Source organism: Protopterus annectens, chromosome 1.part0 (assembly GCF_019279795.1).
Source record: "Protopterus annectens isolate FY-2018-M chromosome 1.part0, PAN1.0, whole genome shotgun sequence".
Classification (NCBI taxonomy): Eukaryota; Metazoa; Chordata; order Ceratodontiformes; family Protopteridae; genus Protopterus; species Protopterus annectens.
The window spans coordinates 1,401,295,912-1,401,310,851 of NC_056725.1; the positions used below are offsets into that span (position 1 = coordinate 1,401,295,912).

The window sequence follows — 14,940 nt, forward strand, 5'->3', positions numbered from 1 at the left end:
AACAATTGGGCCTCCATTCAGGAGCACTGATGGGGCTGGCCAGAGGACTCTGTGGAACCCTGGTTCCACAGGCCACCTCTGCCTCTAGGATGACGTCTTCTATTAGAACTCCCCCCTTTGCCCTGAGGGGAGTCTGCACCATGTGTGTCCTGGAAAGGCCTCTGGGACTTCATGAACCACATCTTCCCACTCTTCTGACTCCTGGAATAGGCTCATTGGGGAGCAGAAAAACATATGCTGACTGCAGACAGGTTCTTTCAATTTTCTCTCACCTGGATAGAGATTCTTTAACTTTGGGGCTGAACAAGGAGGATCTGTCAAAGGCAGCATTGATGAAGGAAGACTTGAATGGCTCCACAAACTCACACAGGCACATCCAAGCGTGTTGTCGAATTTCAACATCTGAACCTGCTGACCTGGTCGCTCCTTCAGCTGCATGTGCAATTAGCCTCATGGACGAATTAGAGACAGACTCCATGGTAGCTAACTGGGAGGACAGTTTTTCCTGGACCCCCTCAGCTACTGCTCCTGCTAGTGCATCTGACAGCTCCTTGACTAGATACCTCTGGAGCCTAGTGAAATATGCCAAAAAGTTCAAGGACCTAATGGTAAAGGTCGATGATGCATAAACCCGCTTACCAAATCTGTCCATCATCCCAGATGAACAGTGGAACTTTCCTCAGCCTTGTTCCTTTTTAGTAGCAGCTGCTACCACCATGGCATCTCCTGCTAATCCTTTCGCCCAGTACTGATGATCCTCAGGTGAGGAAAGTATTTTATCTGGTCTCCCGGGAATCAGTTCTATGGAATCAGAGGCCTACCAAGCCTGCTGAGTGACCAATTTAATAAGATCGTCAGAGGGAGGGGTCACCCAGGAAGTAGATTGGAGAGTTCCAAAGGCTTGCAAGTACACAGACTCCTCAGAGGTAGGGTCTTTGGGCTTCCAATCACCCCTCTGTTGAAGGATCTCCAGAATGTCGTCAAAGGAAATGTCCTCTGGGGGGAACCCTCCCCCTCATCAAAATCTGTGCCCTCTGTGACAGACTCTTCAGGGGAGGCCAGGTGTTTCCTCTTACACAATTTCTTCTGAGGAGACTCTTCAGTAGGAATATCTGAAGAGGACTCAGATGAGGGGTGACCCTTGGTCAGTATGTCTTACATCCTTGGAGCTCACTGTCTGGGTATGGAGATTAGTGTTAGCTCTGGGCAAGCAAAGGTCAAGGGGTGAGACTCCACCTGGGAAGTAGTGGTGGCCAAAGCCCTCTCCATAGCTTGAAAGGCAGGCCCCCCTAAGAAGGGATGGGAGCCCGGAACTAAGTCAGAAACTTGGAACAAGGGTCACACCCCACCCCAAGACCTACCTGCAAAGCCAGAGCAGAGGAAGGGTCCCCAGATGTCACAGCAGAAGCAGTAAGATCACTTTAAACAAAAACAGGAGCCAACTCAAACCCTCTGGAGCCAAAAGTGGAGGTCTGATCCAGGTGACCTCTCAGTTCTGATGGCACAGAGAGAGCCAGAGCCGTGCCTGAAACCAAAGACAAGGAAGTTGTTGGTGTCGAGGCCACTGGCATCTGTGTGGCTGGAATTGACAGCTCTAAAGCTTGCAAAGAGGTCAGAGGTAGAGTATATGTAGGAGGGAGAGGGGGCTGAGAAGATGGGGGAAGACCCAGTAGCTGTTAGAAGCTAATCCGCCATCCTTACTGTGTCAACTTCAGAAAGACTGCTAGTGGGGCAAACAGACAATCCAGGGGGAGACTGAGGTCTCTCTATAAAAGGGCTAGGAAGTTGACCCAGGAAGGGGTCGATCAATGGGGTATATGTAGTCCTGGGTGGAAAGAATGTCTCCGTCTCCAGCATTGGGAGAGAAGGTAGGAGCTGGGGAGCCGCAGGAGATGGTACCAACACGGTAACTAAGGAAGCCGGTGCCAACATTGGACTCGTTATTGGAGTCAGTGTCATGGTCGGTGCCTATGGTACCAAAGTAAAGGTTGGTGCCAAGGACTTGGTGAGTTCCAAGATTTTCGGAACCTTAGACTTCGGTTCCAAAGAGGAATCAGCTAAGGGGTGTTTATGTTTTTTAGATGTCGGTGCTGATGGAGACGTCGGCACCAAATGAGCAGATTTTGAACCAGAGGCCCGAAGAGACTGGTTGACCTTGAACAATGCTTCCTCAAAAGGGGCCTTAAGAAGCCCTTTAAGAATCAATTTGTTTCTATGTTCTGCCAGGGCTCTATTACTGAAGCCCTGGCAGACAGAGCACTCTACATCTAGATGAGAAATACCCAAACAATATACACATTTATCATGACCATCAGAGTTCGGCATTTTCCTGACGCACTCTTGGCACTGTTTGAAACCAGTGGTCGATTTAGACTTATCTGCCATAATAGCAAGAAAGGCAGAAGATCAAAAAAAGACCTGAGAACACACAATCACTCACTCACAAACAGAGAAAGAGTCCTACCAACAATGGTAGGAAAGATTACCCAATTGTAATTAAGAAAGAGAGGGGAAACTACCAACTATGGAAGGCAAGAAATACCAAATGGTACAAGTTAAGGAAATAAATACTCACACAATAAGGAAAGGGTAGACAAGGTTTAGAAATTACTATGGTAACTTAAAGAAAACAGAAAGAGGAGTCAGCTGACGTGTCTTTCTATAAGAGCGGCAAATGAGATCTGAGGTAACGTAGAAAGGGGAATTATGGGTAGACTATTAGCTTGAGAGTTTTTTTTGGCTCGTGCAAGCTATATAATGGCCGTATTGGTTCAGTAACCCATCAGTCAAGAACAAATTAAGACTGACGGCATCAGATCATACTTCAACTTAAAATGCATAAAAAGAGCGTCTATTAGAGGCAGACAGTTACTGAAAGTAAACATATGAAACAGGGCAAGAAAGACTCATCAGACAAAAATGTTAAATTACAAAGCCCCGGTTAGAGGCATGATTTATTTCTGTTGACTCAGGATAAAAGGCTTATGCAAATTATCCATATAGTACAATCAGTACATTACATATATAAATATAGAAGGAATAACCCATGCATATTCCAGTATCTCTCCAGATTTTTTTATAAATAGGCATAACAAGAGTACAATAACAAAAAGGCAATTTAATACAGCCCTGTAAACAGCATTCTGTACATTCGAGACTTAATGGTACATTATCTTAAGAACCATGGTCATTTTCTACATGGCATACCACCTCAGTTAGTAGTACTGGAACTGTGACACTGAGAAGCTATTTAGGTTTCTGCATCATGCAGTGCACATATTTGCTTTACTAAACCTCCTTCACCTCTGAAAATAATGAATAAGCCCAAAGTTAAATACATGATGGAAACTTTTATGTTTTAACTATAGTGAAACATTCTAATCAGAAAGCACTTGAGATACAACTTATCAAAGGTGGTCATGCTTTGCTTAAGTGAATGTCTGAAGGGTATAAAGACCTCATCTCTGCAGTTAAGCATCAGTACTTACACTCCATATAAAAACAACATAAGCACGTAGCCTGACTTTTCACTTTAACTGTATTTACAAATGCCAGAGTACTTTCAAAGCAGAAACCAAAGCAAGAGTAAAGTAATTATATGGAGCACGGCAAAGGAAAGGTTTCAATTCATAAAAAGTGTAATATTTTGGACATGAACTGCATGTAATTTTCAGTGTGGGGAAGATTTGTATTCACTCTAGGTAAGTTTGGAAGGCATTTTACTATTTGTGACAAAAACAAAAAGTTGCTTTGGGCACACAGTCTTAGAATATTTCAAAACACCATTCAAATGCCTCTGTTGCTAAATATATATGTGCAAGTATAACTAGTGACATTCCACCATATGAAAACTAAACCATGCCAGTACTTATGCTCTCTGGCCTGCTACCTTTGTGCTTCAGAAAAACGTTTCCGTTGAAAGCTATACAGAAAATTATTTCTCTAAAAGAAACCTTATGACTCACTGTTAAACATACCAAGACAAATGACTTTTGTGAACACTCAACTCCATCTTTTCACTTTTATTGCTGCTATTTTACACAATATTGTTCTAGAATCATGAAAGCGGAGATCACTTTTCTTCAATGTAATGATCTCTTTTAAGCTAAATAGAAATGCAACATCATCAAGACTTTTGGATCACTGCAGCCTGAAAGTTTATAAATACAATAACAAAGGAAATGATGGCAAATATAAGCTCTCTAATTTCTTTACATTCTAGGGAAGTTAATAAAAGCTGTGCAACGTAACACACACACACACACTGTGATAACATTATGTAAACTGAAGGGAAACAAACGGATATGATGGCTGTCAAAAAAATATGTTAACTTCTTCAAGGTATCATGACATGTTGTGTGTGTGTGTGTGTGTGTGTGTGTGTGTGTGTGTGTGTGTGTGTGTGTGTGTGTGTGTGTGTGTGTCTTGGAGGGCTTGGAGATGTCAGATGGAGAAAGGCACCTCCCGACCACCATCAACCACCTCAATGGCCAGTCACTACAATATATGAGCAAATAAAGTGTGTGAATGATTGTGCAAGTCTTCAGAAAATGGCAGGGCTGAGCCAACTGTAGCAAGATGTAAAGCTGCTTGCATAACTCATGCCTGGCTATGGAAAGATTCTCTAATCCTGTAAACAAACCTCATCATAAGAAAACACCATCATTTCATATGTTGCATGATGGAATAAATAAATGTGTGAGCCACCACAGAAACCTTTCTTCTTAATTGCCCCTGTTCTATAAGCATGGCATGGCCTTGCCTTGCATATAAAGTTTATAAGGTATGGAATGCCACTTCCCCACATCTTGCTTAAAGGGGTAAAATTCTCCAGTCCATAAGAAAATACTGTTTTCACTGTCAGGACAAAAAGTACCAACAACATCGTTATGACATATTAATTTTCAGTTCTACAACAAATGAACAGGTATCAAACACAGCTGAATGTTCTTCCAGTATTTTAAGCTCATCTGTCAAAGAAGTATGCACTATAAAAGGTACAATAACATAAAAATAGGGCTGCTAGACAAAGGCTGTTTGTTTGATACTAGAAAAACTACATGCTACTACAGTGCTTAACATGGTATGAATCTCAATCACTCTCCAGGGACAAAAGCTCCATCAACAAAATTTATATGGCAGATGTACTGAACACAATTAAATCACAACATCATGTGGTAGTAAAGGTTTAGATTTAGGAATTTACAAGAATATGATGCATAAATATGTACAACTGCCATCAACATCATACAACTGAAACCTATACAAATGCATGACACACAACAGCATTATACTTAGTACAAAGTAATTAATAGCAGAACCGTATTCTGCATTAGTTACAGTGTGCCTCCAAATACAAACATTGGTAAGAGCACTGCGTATGAAACTTTGCCTATGGGTTAAATGAACTGCATGAATCTGGCACTGTCATGAATAAATGAAAGAAATGTAACTTCTGTATGGCAGCCAGTCGACTTGCTGATGATGATCTCAGTAACTGCTGATACAATGAAGTCTTGTTGCTGAAAACAACTTTCAATGATCACAGAGGATGTCCTTTTCCCCACTGTTGTGTGACCATGGAGTCTATATTACACACACATACATGGATGTATGACACTTCAGCAAAATGTAATAACACCAAAACTCAAAACAAACCTCTAAAGATTGAAAAAAAACAAAAGAAAAAATGTTTGCAGACAGGCAAGTCCAAGTCACCTCCCCAGCCCCCATACCCCCTGCTAAATGTATATACCAACTACAAGATCATATCACAGTGGAGAAAGGGCAAATTTCCTACTCCCTGCAGTACAGTGAAAGTGGTTTTCAGTGATATGAATTCATGGTACTGGCACTTGCTGAGATTATAATCCACGAGTTGATATGAGTGCTTTTTGTAGTGCCGACTCTAAACATGGGAATAATATCCTCAGATCCAAAAATAATCAAAGCTTAAGAAAAAAATGTAATATTAGTAGCAGTAAAAATGAAAGCCCATTCTGTGATTTGTGTCCTAGATCTGTGAATTCTGAATATTATCTAGGCTTGTTTCATTTTAGATGTTATATAGATATTTAGTGAGTTTTGAAATCATCTGCATTATTTATTGACCTTATCAAGAAAGGGAGTTCATTCCAGTAGGAAAAAAGGAGGAGTAGAAGTTCTAGCCCCTGTTTTGTACTTTAGATGTGTAAAAGCAGAAGCCCTTCATTTTCAGTTTGCCTTTTGTCACTGTTCTATGTGTTACAAACTGAAAAAAAAAACATTGCTATGGAGCAGTCTGTGGAAGAAAAAGCCATTTGCTCATATTGGATTCTGTTTTTTTGTAAACATACCTAGTCGAGCAAGGATTGTGAAGCAACAAAGAGATGGAAATGGGTTATGCTACGATTACATTTAATGTAGCACAGTGGTGTGGATAAAGGTAGGTTTAACAGGCTTTGCACAAACTTCATACATTGTTACTTTCAGTCTCTGAGATGCTGCTTGCCAACTGCATGCATGTATGAGGAGAGTCTGGGATCCATTGCACCAGATAGGGTTCACACATGGCTGAGCAAGTGAAAAAGCACACTGCAAAACGTGATCCATTGGAAATGATGCAGGCCCACAGACATGACAGTTGACATTTGCAAATGACCCTAAGTTACAGACAATGATTCGGTGAAGCTAAAACAGGAATAGCCACATACCTCTGACTCCTCACCCCAAAACAATTAGGAGAGTAGAGAAAGAGAGAATAAATGTTACATAATGCTACAAGTTTTAACCTCAAAAACTGCAAAAAAAAAAAAAACAAATTAGGAAATGAGCAAATGTACTGGAAAATGAAGGGTAACATCACCAATGTGGACAACTTATGTAAGAAAGTCTCCAAACTGAGAACTTTACAGAACAGCATTGCAAAGGAATCGTGGTAGTCATGCCACTGCTACAACAAACACCGCAAATGGGGATGTCGACCTATCTGGATATAAACCCTAAATGAGAGGCAGACGGGAGTATGGAAGATGAAGTATCTCCCTATATAAGTAAAGGATAAATGCAATATCACCAACATATAAATGGGGAAAAGGCACTACTGGTTGCCTTGGTCTAACAGACAACCAAATGTCTCAATGGACGATCAAGAAGCACCATCATGCCATTCAGGTTCCCTTCAAAGATGGGCCTAACACAGAGCTTTGAAAGGTCACACAAAGGTATGGAAGTTCCGAGTGTGTGTGCAACCTTTGAAAAACAAGTATTAAAATACAACTATTAGTTAAAACTATATGGAAAATGAAGTGTGCCCTTCAGAGTCAGTACATGTTCAAGCATGTAACTTCCTCACATGGCACCATGCTGTAAAGGCTGACTGTTTTTAAATTACCTTTTCCACTGTTTTTAAATGACCTTTTCCACTGTACAAGACAACAGACAATGCCATTTGAGTGCAAAAGGCCGGACTTTTTAAATACATGCTAGTCGAGCAAGGATTGTGAAGCAACAAAGAGATGGAAATGGGTTATGCTAAGATTACATTTCTATAAGAAAGATGCCAGTAATGCTAAACAAATGTTCAGTCCGGTGTTCCAGTAAGGTTATGTAGCAATAACTTTGTCAGGAGCAATGCATTCTTTTTTTGTGTGTGTGTGTGTGTGTGTGTGTGTGTGTGTGTGTGTGTGTGTGTATACATTACTTTAATGTACATGTTTCCTGATTTGTTCATCTCTGGAATGACTCAAGATGGCACTGCCCAGCTCTGAGTCAACAATGCTGTCCAGAACACAAGAGTTGAGTAAAAACATTTTCTGTAGATTAGTATATTAAAAGGCACAGAAGCATTTGCATCTCTTTTAAACATTTTCTTTGTATATCTTCTTATGCAAAACAGCATTACCTGAACATATTTAATACAAAATCCTACGTCAGTCTAGTAAACCTGCTCTCAAGCTAAAAAGAAACTGTGTTAAGTCCCTTTTTTTTCCACTTTCTGCATTCTACATTGCCTCAAACTTTTCAAATCCATATACATTGGACAAACAAAAATCACTAGAATGGTTAGTATACACTTTCATCTCTAGCTGCTCACGGGGTCACCCAGTCAACATTTCCATCAACCCGCCTAAAGAAACCAACAAGCACATTCTAAGCGAAAAATTCTCTTCCTGTCACAAGCAATCAAGTATACTACAGAAATGCAACCTGAGGAAATGAATCAGAGGAATCTGATTACTCTGCCTTCATAAGTTGAGACGCATTTTTCTTTCCCGGCAAATTCTAGTAAAGCCTGGAAATGGTGAACATCTTTGTCTCCAAGGGCTACTGTACAACTGTCTTCAATGTCCAGACCATGAGATACACATTCCCCATGAATGAAAATGTCAAAAGATGCTTAAATTGTTTTACTGCTCATGATTCTAGTGCGACCTTAAATGTTTTGGTTATACAACTCCTTAAATAGTCATGATCAGGAATGTGTACATATTTTAAAGAAAACAATAAAGGGATGTTATTCTTCATTAATACACTATAATCCTTGCATTAAAAATTACAACCGCAGAGGAAGAAACATAATGGAATCATGTTAAGTTTTCCTCAACTGATGGAACACAAAAGAATATTTAAGAATCACCCATTTGACTGGACTGGTACAGGTTCACATGCAGGCAAAACTTCATTTTAACCCCCCCCCCCCACCTCTAACATGCATTTAAAATGTCTAAATGAAATCGGACCATAAGTAAGAAAACTGAACAGCTAAAACTTAAATGCAGAGCTTGACTTGCATCTAATTGCTTCACTGTTCCTCACAAAGAAAATGAAACAAAAAGAACACTGATAAACCTGTACTTACAAGAAGGAACAAGGTCTAATGAAACCAATTTACTAGCAGGTTAAAACATAAATCCGTATATTATTACATAAATTTAAGAGGTCTAGTTTAAGACTTGAAGTTACATACAGGTTTGACATAAAGCTCTAGATGGTACCTACCAATTGCAAGTGTATTATTGTGCACCTAACTGTCCTCTGACTCTGCTGAGTCCAGACAGCAGTGCATTAGCTTCAAACACCACAAAAACATCAGCACTACAGATAATGTCTATTCCTAACATGAAAAGGCAACAATATCCTGTTTTTTAAAAGGACAGAATATGAATACTGATGGATAAAAATACTGGGAAGCAAATTTGCTTACATTCTCGGAGAGAATGAGCATGCAGATTTTAACACTTGTGGCAGCAGCGACACAACGAATTTCTGTGGAAGGGACCCACACACTTAAGGTCAAGAAATACTGTGAAATGACTCCATGAAAAAGCAGCAACATGTGCTGTTATGCTGGCTGACAGAACTACAAAGCCAAAGGCATTTATTGCCCTAAAGGGTTTTCAGAGGCACAGTGTACCCTAGAAAGTAAAAAAAATATATCAGACATTCAAAACTTGACAGCCATGCAAATGTGAGACATTTCTGTCCTTTTCATTTCCCATGTCCTTTACACATTTGACAGACAAGCAAATATATAAAGGTCTCTACCAAACACAAGAACCAGGGCCTTCCCAGTGACACAGACGAATATATTATTGTAAATGCTGGGTAATGTGGTTTGGGTAACAAGACTGAGGTTAAAAATTTTAGACAGGAAGGAAAAACAAATGCTCCAGTAAAAACTCTGCTTCTCCTAAGGCATGTCACAGGAACAGCTTTGTGATAAAACCGCTTCTACTGAATGTCATGGCTGCAGTAAATTATTAGTGCTAACATAAGGGTATCAATAAGCAGGCAGCCCATAACTACACAAAAGAATGCACAAAAACTACTGGTAAAGCTGACCATTCATTTACTCAAAATATTACAAGTGGAAAAAGAGGTCTAGCTTGCCATAGGAGAGGATCCCATGCTCTCAAGCCCCATATATGGCCTAAAGCAACCTGAACTGAGGCCATTGTCTTTCAAACAACAGCTGCTGGACGCTTACCACGCTCAAGGACAATAAACACATGCTCCAGTGACAATACCATCAGGGAGCTCTGCATGTTACCATTCCAACAAGGTTAGAAGATCATGGCAGCCAGAAGAGATACTGAGGTGTGGGCATGTGTAATGACAGCAGGGAGAGATACTGAGGTGTAGGCATATGTTAAACGATAGCAGGGTGAGATACTGAGGTGTAGGCATATGCTAAATGATAGGGAGAGATGGTGAGGTGTAGGCATATGTAACAATAGCAGGGAGAGATACTGAGGTGTAGGCATATGTTAAATGATAGCAGGGAGAGATACTGAGGTGTAGGCATATGTTAAACGATAGCAGGGAGAGATGGTGAGGTGTAGGCATATGGTAAATGAAAGCAGAGAGAGATGGTGAGGTGTAGGCACATGTAACAATAGCAGGGAGAGATACTGAGGTGTAGGCATATGTTAAACGATAGCAGGGTGAGATACTGAGGAGTAGGCATATGTTAAATGATAGCAGGGAGAGATACTGAGGTGTAGGCATATGCTAAATTATAGCAGAGAGAGATGGTGAGGTGTAGGTATATGTAACAATAGCAGGGAGAGATACTGAGGTGTAGGCATATGTTAAACGATAGCAGGGTGAGATACTGAGGTGTAGGCATATGTAATGATGGCAGGGAGAGATACTGAGGTGTAGGCATATGTAACAATATCAGGGATAGATACTGAGGTGTAGGCATTTGTAACAACATCCAGGAAAGTATGGATAAAATAATAAATAAAAATAAATACAAGTAAAACCTAAGCTGCACTTTCCTGGGCAAATATGTCTCAAAAAATGTAAGCCTACATTTTTAGATATACTTTCTGAAATACATTTGAAGTAATAACTAACAATTAAGACAACAAAAAGAAATATAGAAAGCAGATTATTGCTACATGGCCCATCATAATCAAAAACACATAGGGAAAGCTTATAAAGAGCTTAGCAGGCACTTTACCAGATACAGGCCTTTCACACTTTCAGATTTTATTCCCCACTTATTGGGGCAGGGGAAAAGAGAAGTTCTTACACTGCATCATCTGGTATCCATGACGTGACACATTCTTTACCTTCTGTTTACACAACTTGCAAATGAATCAGAAAAAAATGGTATTCAAAAAGATATACCAGCAGTAACCATGAAGTAGTTTCCAAAAGATCACACCTAATCAGGGTACAGGTACCCACAAAAATTTTTCTGATTTGCAGGGGATGCCACGAATGTGAAACACTAGTCTGGGAAGTGGCAAAAGACTTCTGTTAGTATCCACCGCAACACATTTTCAGCTGTGAAATATTCTACATCAGAGAAACAAAGGGGTTTGGGGGCTTTAGGGGGGGTAGAGGAGAGCACAGAAATTAAGCTACTGGGGGACAAAGGCTTTAAACAGTGCTGCCCAAATCAAATTCTTTAAAGACTAGTCTCAAACTACATCATGGCAGAAACAGTAAACCTTTAAAAACTGCTTTCATTTATGGTTGACAACTTTTAAATCAGAATGACAACTTACAGTCTTTTTTATTGTGCAAAGGAACAAAGGAAACTGTAGCTATCTGCTCTTACAACTACGTTTCTACAGCAAGGAAACCTTGCAAATAAGCAATTACGTCTGGCTTCTTCTAGCTTTGATGCAAAATTCCCTAGCTACAACTCTATATCAGCAATGAAGCTCGAGATAAAAGATATTACTTTGTTAAACAAAACTTTGTGATTTATTATGGATGAAATAGTTTGGTAGCCTGAAACTGTTTATGAAACATAACGTGAACAGAAGAAATGAAAAACATACGAGTTACGCAAAAGGAATGTGTTTGCTCTTTTAACAAGTTATTCTGGAAGCCCTTTGATTACAGGCACTTTTGTCACCTTATTTTGTTCAAATAATACAGTACTGTCAAAATGCATTTTTTCCAATCATGTTTGTGTATCAAGTTTATATTTTTAAGACTAGACTGCAATTCTGCCTCTCTGTTCTTTTTATCTGATAAACACTTTTAAGTGCTATTTGTTGCCAGTGGAATGGATATAAAAATATAGTACGATTTAAAATTTCCCATTCTCAAGTTTCAAGAAAAGATTTAAATTATAGTTTTACCTGTAGAAAAATTACAACTGCTGAAACCAGTACATTACCTAGCAAACAGCCCACATTTATCTTTCAATTAGTCTGGTCCCTATAAAAGTATCACACACATTTCAAGGCAGGCTACCAAATTAGTCTAAATATGAAGACTAAGTGACAAAACAGTTCTGTCTTCTGTGATACCAAATGAGGACCAGTTTTATGTTGCTTTGCTTAATATGTTCAAGTGCAGTTTAACCAGAGCAGAGGATCCAAACGTCATTTTGCTGTGACTTCTTTTTGTTAGTTGTACCTCCAATGGAAGGGATTTAAGGGAAGAAAAAAAAAACCTTTGCAAGTAAGGACTATGGCAAAAAAGTAGTGTGCCTAGTTTGTTAAAAAATGAACATTGTAACAATTCTGCTAAAATAATCAAGCACTGCAATTTGATCTGACACCATTTAACAAAACAAACACTGACTGCTGCTTTAAGGTAAACCATTCAACAAAACACTTTTAGCTGTTGTGGAAAACAAAATCTTTTTCTGAAGGGTAAAGCCCTGCCCCCACACCTGACACCCCATGTAGCTCACCTTACATACTTCTATATTGTAACTGCAAATCATCACCTTATGAGGAAAATATGAATTTCCCTCTTCTGTCACCCAGTTATGATCAAATACTGTGGAAACCATAAAGATGTCCTGCACTTAAATCAGGGGAGAATTTTTAAAACAAAACGTTGATAATTGATAACTCAATGTAATGCACCATTAATTAAAAACTGAGAGTTGCTGATTATGTAATATACCTTTACAAGGACTACGTGCAAAAGGAAGAACATCTTTCAATTTCCACATACTTCCATGTTTTCTTATGTAAAGCACTATGGGTAATAAAAGCTTAAAATCTGGTTAAAAGAATAAAATAAGCTCTTGAGGGAAGACCCCCTTATAACACCAACATTCTGTAAAGCATTACTATCTTACATTATAATCTACATATGTATTGTGAAATGCCTTTAGCTTTCCCCTAAATGTATGAAAGCTTGTAGATTTAAACCACCGTGTGGCAGAAAGAACAAGTTAACTACTGTTGATTTGCCTGTGGCCTTCAATTAAAACAGGAAACAACCAAACAACAGTAGGCCATGCCCTTTTCTAGAACATTCACAGCAATCTCTCTGATTCACTTCTGTGCAGAGCAGACCAAGCATAGTATAAAGGACTTGAGAAGGCACAGTCATGTATAACTTAACAAAAATATCTGTACAGTTTTCCAGTGTTATCTTATACATTATACAAAAATAAGGACTGGTGTCCCAGTCACTCACGTCCATTTAAGGCCACATGTGATTGATGGTCAGGTATTTTTACATTATATGGTGCTCTAGTCTTCTGCTGAAGAGATGGCTTTGAAGTAGCCCATAACATTCTTCATAAAGTTTAGGAAGATGATAGACATTGTAAAATGTCTGATAAAATACACTTTGTGATACATTTGATTAGTTGCAGCCTCCTGAAATTAAAGAAAACAAACTTGCTTTTTGGAATGCTTAATATTCTCCAGGCACAGAAGAAAGCAAGATCCAGGGTTCCTTGTTCAGGTCACACCAGCTCCACTATTAAGTCATACAAATGGTAAACAATGTGTAACTGGAGCTGCAGGACAAAATGTTACTTCAAAGGCATGCTTCCAAAACAGCATGGCAACTGTCATTCCTTCACCATGTCTGAGATGATATCAATAAGATTATCAAGCCCCCACAAATAGCCATCTTCTCGGTTGCCCTCCACCCAAGGGATCCTGTGGTTTAGAGTCTGTTCATCATGCAGCTTGACTGTCTTTCCAAAGTCTATCATCCAGACCTTTGCCTGTTCTGTTTTGTCATGAACAAAGAGTAGTGAGTTTCCGATAACCTGAAAGAGAAAATGGAAACCACGGCTAAGTAAAAATGCAGAAAAACACTGGAACTTTCTGTTATGTTTCTGTAATAGCAGTACAGGAAAGCTGGCAAAGGAAACTAAAGACAGCAAAACTATCTGTTAAATGGCCTTCTCTCATACTCAGTGGTCCTCCCTTTGAGAGCTCTTTCTCTACTCAGTATCTTACTGTACAAGCCTGCGTGTTGTTAATTATTCGCTCTTGCAAGGTAAAAACTGCAATGTAAATAAATGAATAAATAAAACAAACAAAAAAAAAACACTTTGTCCTATGAAGTAAAATACCAGACTGTTTTATAAGATATATTCAGAGTTTTTGTCTGAAACTGTCAAAAACAATACTTCTTCAAAACAAACCTTCATAACAAAAAAGGTTCATTTCACAAAACAAAAAATGTCATTATCACATGACAATTCACAATGAATCAATACTAAAAAACAGTCTAACATCCATTAACCACTTTGGTAGTTAAAACACATTTCTTAAGCTTTCTGAACATCGTGCAATTATGTTATGAAGGTCTTTCAAATGTTAAAATACTACCACAGGTCTACATAAAACCATACAGCTAAGTGGATGAAAAACTATACTTAATTTAAGAGATTTTAATTTCAAGACAAACTTAATACTGGTTTAACTCTGGGGTACTAGTATTTATTTGACATTGGTTTACTGGGAAATACTTGACTGGGTATTAGCCCATTTTCAGCGTAGGCCCAGAGAGAAAAGCTTCACAGTACACACAAAGAGAATTAAATTGAACAATGTGACAAATACTGAGACAATAAAGTAATACAATATGTGAAATACAAAATAAGCAAAATATAAAGGCAAGCAATAAAGTTGACCATACATTACATACAAGGTAGTACGCAAAATATAAAGGCAATAAAGTAGTAGAATTTAAATGCAGTGCTAAAATAATTATCTTTTTTTCCAAGTT

General features: G+C 38.9%; 1 protein-coding gene across 1 annotated transcript in view; it reads right to left on the minus strand.

The window, feature by feature from the left end:
* Window positions 1-2,922: 2,922 nt before the first annotated feature.
* Window positions 2,923-14,940, minus strand: part of ITPKC (inositol-trisphosphate 3-kinase C) — a 251,225-nt gene continuing 239,207 nt past the window's right edge. Inside the window, exon 7 of the mRNA XM_044067282.1 lies at window positions 2,923-13,972. Coding sequence (XP_043923217.1) covers window positions 13,769-13,972 — 204 coding nt within the window. The 3' untranslated portion in view covers window positions 2,923-13,768. The remainder of the gene's footprint in view (window positions 13,973-14,940) is intronic.